General features: G+C 38.8%; 1 protein-coding gene across 10 annotated transcripts in view; it reads left to right on the top strand.

The window, feature by feature from the left end:
- Positions 1 to 12,839, top strand: part of R3HDM1 (R3H domain containing 1) — a 222,315-nt gene that overhangs the window by 146,800 nt on the left and 62,676 nt on the right. For 9 of the 10 annotated variants that reach the window (XR_010181974.1, XM_063933761.1, XM_063933760.1 and 6 more), the window contains 11 exons: positions 217 to 258; positions 564 to 653; positions 2,291 to 2,405; positions 2,923 to 3,001; positions 7,044 to 7,103; positions 7,196 to 7,336; positions 8,979 to 9,087; positions 9,167 to 9,262; positions 9,679 to 9,707; positions 9,795 to 9,845; positions 9,953 to 10,179. Coding sequence is in view for 9 of the 10 variants with exons in the window: in XM_063933761.1 (XP_063789831.1) it covers positions 217 to 258; positions 564 to 653; positions 2,291 to 2,405; positions 2,923 to 3,001; positions 7,044 to 7,103; positions 7,196 to 7,336; positions 8,979 to 9,087; positions 9,167 to 9,262; positions 9,679 to 9,707; positions 9,795 to 9,845; positions 9,953 to 10,179 (1,039 nt within the window). In the remaining variant the exon portion in view is untranslated. The remainder of the gene's footprint in view (positions 1 to 216; positions 259 to 563; positions 654 to 2,290; positions 2,406 to 2,922; positions 3,002 to 7,043; positions 7,104 to 7,195; positions 7,337 to 8,978; positions 9,088 to 9,166; positions 9,263 to 9,678; positions 9,708 to 9,794; positions 9,846 to 9,952; positions 10,180 to 12,839) is intronic. The other variant, XM_063933764.1, reaches the window with a different exon arrangement.

The following is a 12,839-nucleotide window of genomic DNA, read 5'->3' as shown; positions in this document are numbered from 1 at the left end:
AATGTTTAGTTTTACATTTAAACATGTACAGTGATAGTAGGAACATATGGCCACATTAGTATGCGGATATTGTACCAATTAGTTGACTTTATATTAATGCTTTTTGCACGTTCTGTATGGTTTGTGTTATTATGTCTTTATGCTGTTGTAGTTTGATCCTTCGTGTTTTCTTTGTAATGAGATATGTTGTTGTACACACTCTTTTGCTCCTTTCAGCGACCAGTGCAGCCTTTGGGGCAAACAGGAAAAAGGTCTAAGGTACAGTAATGGGCTTGTTTGCTGGCATGCTTCATGGACCTTTTTTATTGTTTGCTGTTGTGGCATAAGTGTCCAATGTATTTTTATTTGTTAATTCTGCCCTGCTTTTTTTATAATGTCTAGAGTGTGTTTTTTTTTTCTTTCCTATTCTTGTGATTTTTTTTTGCCTGTGCAGTTTTTCTACTTGCAAATCAACAATAGGCAGTGCTTTTCGACTTGCTGAGTTCTTTTTAATGAATCTGCGTTATCATCTGACTTTTTACTTGATCTTGACCTGTAGTTCTATTGTAAATCACTTTCTTTAGTCTAGTTCAAAGTTAAAGCTAGTTCGGAGCCTGGCTGTGTGTGAAGAATCTCCCCCTCCTTCCACAGCTGATACCCCCCTGGACACACAGGTAAAATATATTTTTGAAAGTGTGTGAATTATTTTTTCCACCTTTTCACATTAGCATTATGACGCTTTAGTTAAAGTCCTTGGAATAGTGAGCGGGTTCAGTTGTTATGATTTTGCTCTAAGCCAGGCTTTGTAATAATGGGATCTGATTTATAAATACAAATAGTTATAATTATTTTTCATATTTATTTTTGATTAGTGTGTGCGTTTTGTTTTACTCCAACAAACTGCGATGCAAATTGCAGTACTGATATCGGCACGATACTGTAACCATGTTGGTGCTAAAGTAACACATTCAGCATTTTTCAAGCTGTTGAATTTGCAACATTGTAAGATGGTATTATATGAATATAAAGGTGACCTTATAGATCAAACTAAAGAGATGAACCATGTGACACCAATTTACAAATACATGAAAATAGCAAGACTGAAACGAGCTTCCAACATGAGTTGTTTTATTTTTTTCTAAACGTTTATCCTTGAGTGAAGTAATTGTTGAGATAAAGATAAATATATACTGTGTGTGTGTGTATGTATGTATATGTGTGTGTGTGTGTATGTATGTATGTATGTATGTATATATATATATATATTTCTCAAATCTTATTTTTACTCCGTCGTTTTAACTAATTTCCATCATGCTTACAGATTTTATTGAGGCATATTCTAGTTATTTTATATATTTTAAGACTCTGTACAGCTTACTATTGTGAATATAGTGTGGGGCGTGCGGGCCAGTATCTCGCCGGGGCTATCCAATTGACCCTGATAAACCGGCGCCTATGCCTCGATGCCATTTACCTGGGATTATGCATAATCCGCGATAAATGCAACAAAGCAATACATAGGTCCGCGGCTTTTTGCGAGACCTATGTATTTTCGCACAAAAACCAGGCCTGTTTTGTGAGACGCAATTTGGATAGGGGTGAAAAGTAAAATCATGAAAGACGTCTGTTTTTCGCTGCCATGGCACTATAGCGGCTTATTGGATACATTCCTTAGGGGCTATTTATTAAATCTCAGAGTGAGCTCAAATTGTGAGAGATGAAGCTTCTGCCTTACATTTTACATGCTGTGTTTGAAAAAATGCAGCTAGGTGCTGATTGGCTGTGACTTTATCTGTCAAAATGTTATATCTTGTTATCTCTCTCCAAGCGCTTCCCACTTGTTAAAGATGTCTATATGGTGTTGCAGTGTTGGTTATTTTGTAGTGGAGTATTTGGTAGCTTTCTTTAAACTGGCCATGTTAGCTCAGTTTAATCATTTTTTGATTGTTTACAGCAGAGGTTCTCAAACTCGGTCCTCGGGGGCACACACAGTGCATGTTTTGCAGGTCTCCTCACAGAATCGCAAGTGAAATAATTAGCTCCACCTGTGGACCTTTTAAAATGTGTCAGTGAGTAATTAATACACCTGTGCACCTGCTGGGTTACCTGCAAAACATGCACTGTGTGTGCCCCCGAGGACCGAGTTTGAGAACCTCTGGTTTACAGGGTTACATTGAGTTATAAGTGTCTTTTTGAGCTTCATTACCAAATAACTCTTTGTATGTCGTTAATTGTCCATTGCACAGCCCAGTTGTATTACATTTTACATGCACAGGAGCTCGATTTTAAGGCTTCCATTTAAAATCTGCAGGAACCAATACCAGTCCAGCTTGTACCATCGCCAGGAAAAGAGGAAAAACCTTTGAAAGATGAAACTGAAAAAGAAAAAGGGAATGAAAAGTCTTCTCGCAAAATGCTTTCACGAGGTTTGTTTGCAGTGACTTAATGCATCACTATTTGTTTTGTGCTTGGTCTGAAAAGTTGCTTCTTTCATAGGTTATGAGGCACAGTAATACATTGTTGTGGGTAGGCCTCTGTGCCCTCTGCTTTGGATGCAGTTTATGTGGACAACTTTCTTGCTTCTCGGGCCAATGAAGGGGTGTATTTGGTCATTCTGTAGAAGTAGGGCAGGTTTAAGCCAGTATTTCAATGCTAAAAAAGCTTTACTTGATTCAATGTAATTGTATCACATACTCTTTTAAATGACCTTAAATCAAGGTATATACAGTAGCTGCATCTGTGATTTTACACCCTCTCTAAAGCTGAACAACAAGAGGTGTTAAAAGCACAGGTTTAAAACCTTCATATAGCGATGTCTTGTTAATAAACATATCTTTCCAGTTATTTTGTTTGTTTTTTCTCATCTGTGCCGACACCACCTGCCTCATCTTTAGCACGCTGTTTACTTGTTCTTTGAGTCATTATTCATTCTCCTCGTTACAGATTCCAGCCAAGAATATACAGATTCCACCGGCATAGACCTCCATGAATTTTTGGTAAACACGCTGAAGAGCAACCCCAGGTAGGTTGAATTATGTCCTCTAACAGTGCAGTAGTGCCATGGCTTGTGTTTCTTTCCAAAATAGCGTATGGCCATAAATCAGTGTATGGAAGTATATTGTCTGTAGCGTGATACATGGAATAACCTTCAGCATTTGCATTATAATTTTATTAATGTCATCTGTGCCTGTTTAAAGAATTCTCATTCTGTGACACCAATCTTAGCACTGGTTTTGATGAAATGGTTCTTGGTTGTAAGTTTGGGGGGGGGGGGGGGGGGGGGTTGGGCACTGTGGGCACAAATATGAGAAAGGGGAAGAAGGTACACCCTACCTCACCTCATATAGGTGGAAAAGCATATTTCTTGCAGTTCTTGTTTCTTGGCAACCAACATATTGGCTGTTGGTGTATTTTAAGAAGTGACAATAAGCCCTTGATGTCTCTGCTCTCCCATCTGCTCATGTTGCTCTGCACGGCTTTCATTAGCAGCAGAATTCCCAGACACATGCCTGGATTCCAAGGGATAGCTCCGGCCATTCCAAATGTACGGTCATGGAAAGCAAAGTTAGCTTTGTGCACACACTTATGTTGTTTTTACTTTTATTGTCCTAGGTCAGGATGGAGAGAATGTGCCATCACAAATATTTCATTTTAGCTGCACCACACAGAATAAATTCTCACCTTAAGGTAGTTTGATTATTTCCGTCATCTATGGATTACACAGCATTGGATTGCAGATAATAAAGATCTTTTTCATCTTTAAGTGACTTAATAAAGATAGTACTCCTGCAATTGCAAGGGACAATGTTAAGGCCGATGTACTTATAATTATTGTATCGTAAAAAGAATGGTCTTAAAACTGCAGCACACCACTTCAGACAGTTATGCAATTCATGCTATTTAAAAGCTGTTCTGTCTAATCCTTTGTTACCACTACAATTCGGTACCTGCTGTGCCCACTCAGTCAGTTGTTGCTGATACCGCATTCTTCTCACACTACCCAAACATACAATTGCTTGTGAGCAGTTTAGCACCTTGAACAGTAAGATTGCAGCACCATAATGTTTAGCTTACATTGGTGGACTTGTGTAAAGCTGATCTACCAATAAACCAACAAAATAAACCTACGCATATGTAACCCCCAATACATGTCATCTGGCAATGGAAAATCCATGTAACTCATTCCAATGTGCCCCACAATAAAGGACATTCCGTCATTCGGGGCTTTAGCAAAGCAAGGTGTAGCTCTACGGTCTGAATAAAAGGCACGAGTGCATCCCCCGCCGCTCATTTATTCAGCTGTCCTGGCGCATGATCTGTACAATGCATGGTTCAGTGGCAGCATTGTGGTGAAAATTTATAAAACCTTTTAGTGGAGAAGTTGCCCATAGCAACCAGTCAGGTTCTGCTTAATCATTTTATAGAATAACTACTAGGTAGAAGCAGAAGTTTTCCACTTGTCCACTCTTCAGAAGGTCTGATACATTGCCACTTGTGTCATAAACATTAAAGTTTCATTCACCATTATGCTTGCTCTAGAACCCATCATTGGGGGAAATTTAATTAACTGCTGGACTTATCGCAGACTTTTTGCCCCCAGAGCTTTTAGGCAGGAGCTATTCAATTACTATTTTCTGTGGTAAGCCCTGAGGGTCCACTTAACGCAGACCTCTGTTCACACCCTCCTTATGTGCATCAGAAATCTACGTTAAATGCACCCTTGGGGCTTTCTTCACACTGTAATTGCATCGCTCCAGGTATTTAATGTGGAATCTACGCCTTCCTGCACGTTGGCTGTGGGACTTACTGTGGGATCGCCCAAGCTGCTTAACGGCAGCTAAAAGTACCACGGCTAATTAAATTTCCCCATTTAGACATTACCGAGGACTATCTCTTTAAACAGAACACTTGTTTAAAAAAACAAAAGAAAAGTCACGCTGTCCATCTTCGCTATTGAGAGATTAGCTTCACTACAAAATATGTATACCAATACTACCTTGGAGACTGCTTTCTTGAATGGCATTACTTTACCCTCCTTTCTGCATTTACATGATGACGAGGTACCTATATCTGTTCAAGCGAACACATTACTAATGTGTACCCGTAATGTATGACACATTCTACGCCACAAGTCCGCCTTTAACCCATTGTGTACCCAATTTCTCTCTTTGATACATATCCTGAATGTCCAAAATGGGACTGCAGGTTGTCCTTTTACTTCATGGGACAGACAGGGAATTACTAGTGTTCGGCAACCTATGAGTTGTGTGTCGAGGAAGCCACTGTCATTTACACAGGTGATGGAGCAATATCCAATGCTTATTTACAGGCCCAACATGATGTGGCTGACCTCTTCAGTGTGCTCTCGCCGGATAACTGTAATAACTCTTTAGAGGACATGTTGAGGAGGAAGAATCCCTCGTATACAGCAATCTTAATAAATTTTTTCTTTCATCATAATATGATACACCGAAAACTGTGTTGGCACAGTGGAGAAACCATTTCCCATCTATGACCACAAAAAAGCTGTTATGAACACGTGAGACATCCATCAATCTAATCCCTGCAGCATCCTATGTAGTATTATTTCTGAACATATGTTTTAGATATATTTGTCACCTCATCGTAGACACCTTATAGGGATGATGGAAGACCATTCATGCCCTAGGTGTGGCTCTCAAAGGGCTGAATTAATGCAATGTTTATGGGTGTTTCCAGTAATACAGAGGTTTTGGGCTCAGGTAAGGGGTTATGTTAAGTCATCTAGTAAATTGCCTACCTTTAGCTTCCGAATGGTCAATATTTGGCATCCTGCCTGAAGGCACTCGAGTAGCACAGATTAGAAATAGTTAATGGCCGTATTAGCTGTAGCAAAATGTATTCTTCAAGTGTGAATACAGCCAACAGCCCATCCGTTTTTCTTTTTCTTTGTCATGCTTCAATAAAGAAAATCTTGCTTAAAAAAATAGTTAAAAATATAAATACTGTATAATGTGATGGCATAAAGTCTTCTGTTCTCTTCTCAGAGCAATAAAATCATATTAACTCCTACTAAATTACATTGATACATGTACAGTATGTCTCGCAGAATGAATGCTGACATTCTCATTATAAAGAAGCAGAACCCTCCCCACAAATAACCCAAAACTTCAAATGTGCTCCTCTTTTTTTTTTCTTGTCATATTTGTTAATTAAAGCTTGTGTTAAAGTACATGTGCTTATTTTCAGTAGCATGTCTAGGGTTGCACTATTTGCTTGAAAGGAACTATGGGAATAATCCTGTACATGTAATTATACTATGTAGAGAGAACCCTGTCTGTGTGCAGCAAATGTTTTGCATAAGTTTTGGATAGACTATGAATTAAGACCAATACTTCCAGTGAAGCTGGGTTACGTCTTAATTGGTGATTACACTTTATATTACTCCTAATCACATGGAGGTTTATTATTATTTTTTTGTTTATTTTTTTTTGTCTTTCTGAGTTTGAATTAGAAATCCATAATTCTGGACTCCTATACTTAGGAAATACAATTTTTATATGTATCTGTGGCATACAGTAATTGGGGTTATGTATATGCTGATAAAAAAATATGGATTTTTATTATTGTGTACTGATTCATTTATTTGGATTATTATATTGTCCGTGTAATGGGGGCTTGGAGAGTGTGCATCATGCTGTCAATTGTTTCCTCCTGCTGGCGTTTGATACGGCCTCGTGGAAAGAGCAGAAGAGCTGGGGGGGAGGGGGACAGAGTTGGGCGTCTGATCAGTGCGGCCTTTCGAATGCTTTTCATAATTGATGTTCTTGCTCTGCCATTAACCAAACTAATTAATATTAATTTAAATGGTGATTAGGATTGAATTAGAGAGTGAGAAGGGAAGCAGAACATTAGGATGTCTTCCAGTCGCTGATACTTCACAGGCTTTTGTTTTTCACCGTTTGATGTGGTTTTTTTTCTCTCCTATTACTGAATCAAGGAGCAAAACCTTTTCAAAATCCTTCTTTCCTAGCCTGATCTAATCTGTCTCTGGTAATCTGAAATCTCTTGCTTTCTCTTTTCAGAGATAGAATGATGCTGCTTAAATTGGAACAAGATATATTAGATTTTATTGCTACCAATGAGTGAGTGCCCCCCTTCCCCAGTAAGTGTATATGTCTTTATATCCTGATATGCTATCACTGCTTGCCTACATTTTATATTGTTTATATTGTAGAATTCAACGAAAAAAATTCCCACCGATGACCTCGTATCACAGGATGCTCTTGCACAGAGTCGCTGCGTACTTTGGCCTTGATCATAATGTGGACCAGAGTGGCAAATCTGTCATTGTGAATAAAACAAGCAATACAAGAATGTGAGTGAAGGATAAGCACCTAAATGTGTGACCAGGCTTTTTCTTTCTGTACCTGTTACATTGTGCGTACCTGTGTTTTTTGTTTATTTTAGTAACTGTTGCCTGGAAATCTGTTTGTTGCTTTTTGCTAATCAACTGGTTTAACTAATATGGTGAAATTTAATTGAAATAATGGGTGCCCAATGTGGTTTCTGTTAATTGACTTGCATAGGCGTTGGTTTGTCTCATTTAAAGCTGGGTACACGCCTATGCAATCCTCGGACCGTTCTCCTGATATCTGATGAATGGCCGATGATTATATAGATGTGAATGCAGTACAGATGCTGGTGCACTAGCTGACAAAATGGCTTATATTGCTCCGGCAACAGTCGGAACAGTGATGTCGCATCTCATTTGCTGCACAGCCATCCTCCCGATCCCCATAGATTAGCAGCTTACCTTACAGCTGCTGCCTCACAGGGGGCCACGGCTGGATTCATACTGCTCAGTTGATCGGGAGCGTTTAACCTGATCAGCCGGGGATCGAATAGGTGTATACATCTTAATGAACGTGTTAATAAATGGTTTGGAATGTTCGTCTGTCAACTACTTGAACCTGGTTTTAACACGTGTATTCTCGGTATATCTTACAAAACTCATGGGGGGAGATGTATCAAACTTTTGACAGAGTGGAAAAGTTGCCCATACGAGTCAGCATCTAAAGCTATGTGCACACTGTCCAGTTATCAGCAGGCCCGGGGGGAGGGTGTTAAAAGGGGACACCCATACCGGGCGGGGATCAGGGACACCTATTACGGGACTGCAGCTCCTATTAGTACTTTTTAAACTAACTCAAAGTCCCTTTTGATAATAGAGAGCTGCAGACAAACTAATATTAAACACTGAGCTTGTTTTGTTAAATTGGCGCCAGGAGGTACCTTGGTACAGTGTTGTTTTGTGTGTTTTTAAGCTAACTGCCTGTCCACCGCCAATTTAGCTAATTAGAGTCTGGCCGCACAATCCTCCCTACCCCTCACTTGGTCTCATCCCAGTGGTGAATGCAGCCATTGCGACATCGTGACTATGTGCTGCACATGCTATATTGTTTCCGACGTCCAGATCCTGTGCTAAAGATCAGTAGAAAGAAGGGGTGCACACCGATTTGATAATAACACTGTTGGATTGGAGCGTTTATCGGATTGGCACACCCTATCAGATAATGTGTACTCCTCTTCACTGTCATTTTACACACTGTGGGGGAGATGTATCAAGCATTGCAGACAGATAAAATGGAGAAGATGCCCAAAGCAACCAAATCATATTCTACCTGTCCTTTACCTAGCACAGTCTATGAATTAACAAAAGCTGATTAGTTGATTGGTTAACTACTCCACTTTATCTCTTCCCAAGGCTTGATACATCTCCCCTTGTGCTAGATAAATGACAGTTAAAAGCTGAGAGGTTTCAGTAGGTAACTTTTCAACATGATCTCTTTTTGAAAGTTTGATACTTCTCCACTATGGTACTTGAAATTGTTATAACTTCCACACAGGTATTCATTAAATGCAACAACGTCTAAGTTACATTTCCTCTGCTGAAATGTATCTTTTATTTATGTTTTTTTAATTTTATTGTAACTGCCCTCTTTTATATTTTCTTTTAGCCCTGATCAGAAATTTGAGGAACATATCAAGGATGAAAAGAGCGTTGATTTCCAGAAGCGCTACATTCTCAAAAGAGATAACTCTAGTTTAGATAAGGATGATAATCAGGTGGGTGCTGCTTATGTCTGTTCTGACCGTTGCCCAAATTCAAGACAGGAGTCCATTGCTAATCCATTTCTCTGCACAGATGAGGATGAGATTGAAGGATGACAGGAGAAGCAAGTCCATTGAGGAGCGGGAAGAGGAATACCAGAGAGCTCGTGAGCGAATTTTTGCGCAAGAAGTAGGCAAAACATTTAATAATGATAATTTCTAACAGTGGGAATCTTTGTCTGTAATTTCTACCAGTGAACATTAAATGTAGCTTGAGAATTAATGTGAAACCATGTAGGCGAATATATTTGTATGTATGCATATGATTACATTTTACAGCTGTTTTGGTTTATTGGTGGATTTAATGTGCCTGGTATTTGTATGTTGATGCAATTTTTATTTTATTTATTCATTTTTTAATCTCCTGTAAATATATAATTTGTGTATAGCAATGCAAACAGAACGATTATGGAATTCCACATTAATTGCTAGTTTATTGCACCTGTAACTGATTGCATTATGCATTTAAATTGTTTGATTCCCGGTGCTCAAAAATCATATCCATTCTTTTTTTCTTTTTTTTTTTCAATATATATTCGCTGTCAGTCTCAGGAGAACTTCATCACTGATAAAAGGTATGTGTGGTTTACGTAGACCTTATCCATACTGATATGTTAATTGTTTGCAGTCAATATTACACTTATCTGTTAAAATGCCAACAGAATTCAAGAGGAAGAGTCTAATATTACACAGCAAAGACGCCAGATATTTAGGTATTTAATCCTTGAAACTTTTTGTCTGCATGTGTGTTCCGCTTTCTTTTTTCCTCGCGATTTTCTTTTTTCCATGTATCTTTACAGTCCAGTTGTGTAAATTTCAGGATCAATAAAGACGCTTCAGGTAGATCAGGAAACAGCCTCTACAGCAGTACTGAGAATGATGTGAAGTATAATGAGCCTCGACCGTGGAGCAGTACGGACTCCGACAGCTCCATCCGAAACCTGAAGCCCGCTGTCACCAAAGCTAGCAGCTTCAGTGGGATTTCGGTTTTGACACGAGGGGATAGCTCTGGAAGCAGCAAAAGCACAGGCAGGCTTTCCAAAGCAGGTATCGGCGGTGTGTGCAATAGTCGGCTGCTAAGGCGTTTTTTTATATGTTCATTTTATATGCTTGAGTGTTCCTGTGTGCTTGCATTGAACATGCCTTCATTTTGTTCTCTTCGCTCTGGAATTGTGGTCCTCAGTCTGCCAATTCTACACTAGTTTGTTGCAACCATGCTGCTGTAAAATTGGCAATTGCACTTTGTCCCCAAGAACAATTTGACCTGCCCTGGAAATACAGAAATACACATTTTATATTTTCATTCACCCAATTTATAGCAAAGTTTACACATTATCTTTTCTGCTGGTGCCTAGTGGAAAAATTGGCATATGTGAAGGGTAACGGTCAATATGCTTGCGTTAAGGATTTTTAGCCAGTAATTCACATTTTGCTTCATTCCCTTATTTGGTATGATAGAACTGGGTTACTCAGTTACTAGTAGGGTTAGTTTTGTATTTTACAACAAGAAAAAACATCTGTTAAATGGCCTTGGCGCAAAAATAAACTCGACATTCCAGCTAAAATTGTGAAGGTTGTAGATTGATATATTCACAATAGTTTCATTCTTAAATACTAAACCTTTAATCCCCGAAAAATAGCTACAGGATCATAGAGGCCAAAGCTATCGATTGTTATTCACTCTATAAATAATAAATATGACTTATTAAAAAACATAATTACATAAACTTTAATACATGGGGCCTCATTCAGTTGTGGTTGTTGATACGATTGCTGTTATTATTTGCTGTCCAGAATTGCGACTATATGCTGATATGGGCAGAAGCTAACCTGAGCATTGAAACGCAGACTGCTGCATCCTCATTTATGTCGATGGCTTGTAAGTGCTGAAATATTAGTACCGTCATCACATATCGGGTCATCATGCAGAGTCTGAGTGCCTCTGAAGATGCGCAGGCTGAACAGCTCTCCTGGGACGCAGAGAGCTCCCCAGAAGCAAGCGATATCTCAAATGTTAACTAATGCAGGCCTAGAATATGACGTCTAAACGGCCATGACAAGCCTTCGTTTTCCCAACCACTCCCCGTTACCACCCCCCAAGCACAGCCTGTCACTCACTTTGCAACTAATCCCTGTTGTGAATGCTATCACAATTCAATCACTTTGCATGTGCAGGGCAGCTCAGACGCATGCGTGGTACGAAAACATTGACCAACTTGCGCACTTCAGCTGCTTTGCAACCGCATCTCATTGAGGCCCAGTATCCGATTTGATTTGTACAAGGTAAACTGATGTACAGTGAAAAAGAATTCCCAATTTGATCCTATACTAAAGGATCTTTCAAAAGTCTGTAAAGCCTTTATATCAGTCATTCCCAACCTCCGTCCTAAAGGCACACGAACAGTGCAGGTTTTAGTGATATCCAAGCTTCAGCACACAAGATTAAATCAAAATAACTGAGGTACTAATTAGTCAGCTCTGCATGGATATTGCTGAAACCTGGACTGTTCTGGGAATGCTTGCTTTATATAACAGTAAAATTTAAAAATGGAGTACTGTATCATAACCGGTCCTGTGATCATTTGTACACCATGGGTTTTTACCTGTCCTGCACTAAAACCAGCAATCCATTGGCACTGCTATCTTGTCACCATCAGAACCAGGATAGAGTAGTGCTTACTAAGTGGTCCCATAAGTGTGAGGCCGTGTTAAATTGGATTGTTCTACAATGAATAGTGGTTTCATTGGACTTTGACTGTAACGCTTTTATATAAATACAAAGCCAAATTGCATAGACTTTTTTTTTTTTTTTTTTGAAGCTCCTTTAGTACAGTATCAAATTGGGAATTCTTTTTCACTGTACATCAGTATATCTTGAACAATTCAAACCGGATATTGTATAAATGTTTGTGCTTTTTATGTTAGTTATCATAAAAATTTGTCTTTCAATAATATTTTATTTATTTTAGTGAATTAGAGACGCTAGTCTGTTTTTGTTGACAACACAATATTTTATCTCTAGTTCTGCAGATTAACTGACAAGTTTTTTTTAATATTTAGCAATATTTGCAGGCCTTTATTATCAACTGGGGGTAACCTTATTTTAATATTCTATGTCATTAGTTAACTAATCCTTTTCTAAAAGTCCAACATGGAGCATATTTTTCCTCTGTTAATTTCTATTTTAACAGCTGCAAATACGCCACTAACGTGTGCTAGCTATTGCTATAGTTCTACAGCTTTGTGAACGATGCAGTGAGTGGTTTACAAAAATAAAAACATTAAAAATACCTAAGGTTCAGCAGAGTATCGAATTACCCAGGGTCAAGATGCACAGGTAGAGGCAACTTTTATAGCCTCACAGAACACTTGACATTTGTGCATATACTGTAGATAGAATTGTAAAGAAGTCCTTTGATTGAAGTATGGCTGAGGATATCAACCCTGGAAGTAGTTTCCAGAACTGAAGAGGAAGTTTAACTGAGCTTAGAATGGTCATCTTGCTTCATGCTTATGGATTCCTGCAGAATGGCTTATCTTTGCATGATGATGTTGTGTGTGTAGTGTTTCTTTATCAATGTTTAAAGTGGACCACCAACTTTTTAATTGAGGCAGATGTTTTGTTTGACATGACTAGTTCCTAGGGAACTGAAATGCCTATATAATGGCTGCTGCCATAGCATGTCGGTGTCTGGTCCACTTTAACA

This window comes from Pseudophryne corroboree, chromosome 7 (assembly GCF_028390025.1).
Source record: "Pseudophryne corroboree isolate aPseCor3 chromosome 7, aPseCor3.hap2, whole genome shotgun sequence".
NCBI classification, from domain to species: Eukaryota; Metazoa; Chordata; class Amphibia; order Anura; family Myobatrachidae; genus Pseudophryne; species Pseudophryne corroboree.
The sequence above is the reverse complement of the archived record's forward strand: the minus strand, read 5'-3'. Positions and strand labels throughout refer to the sequence as shown.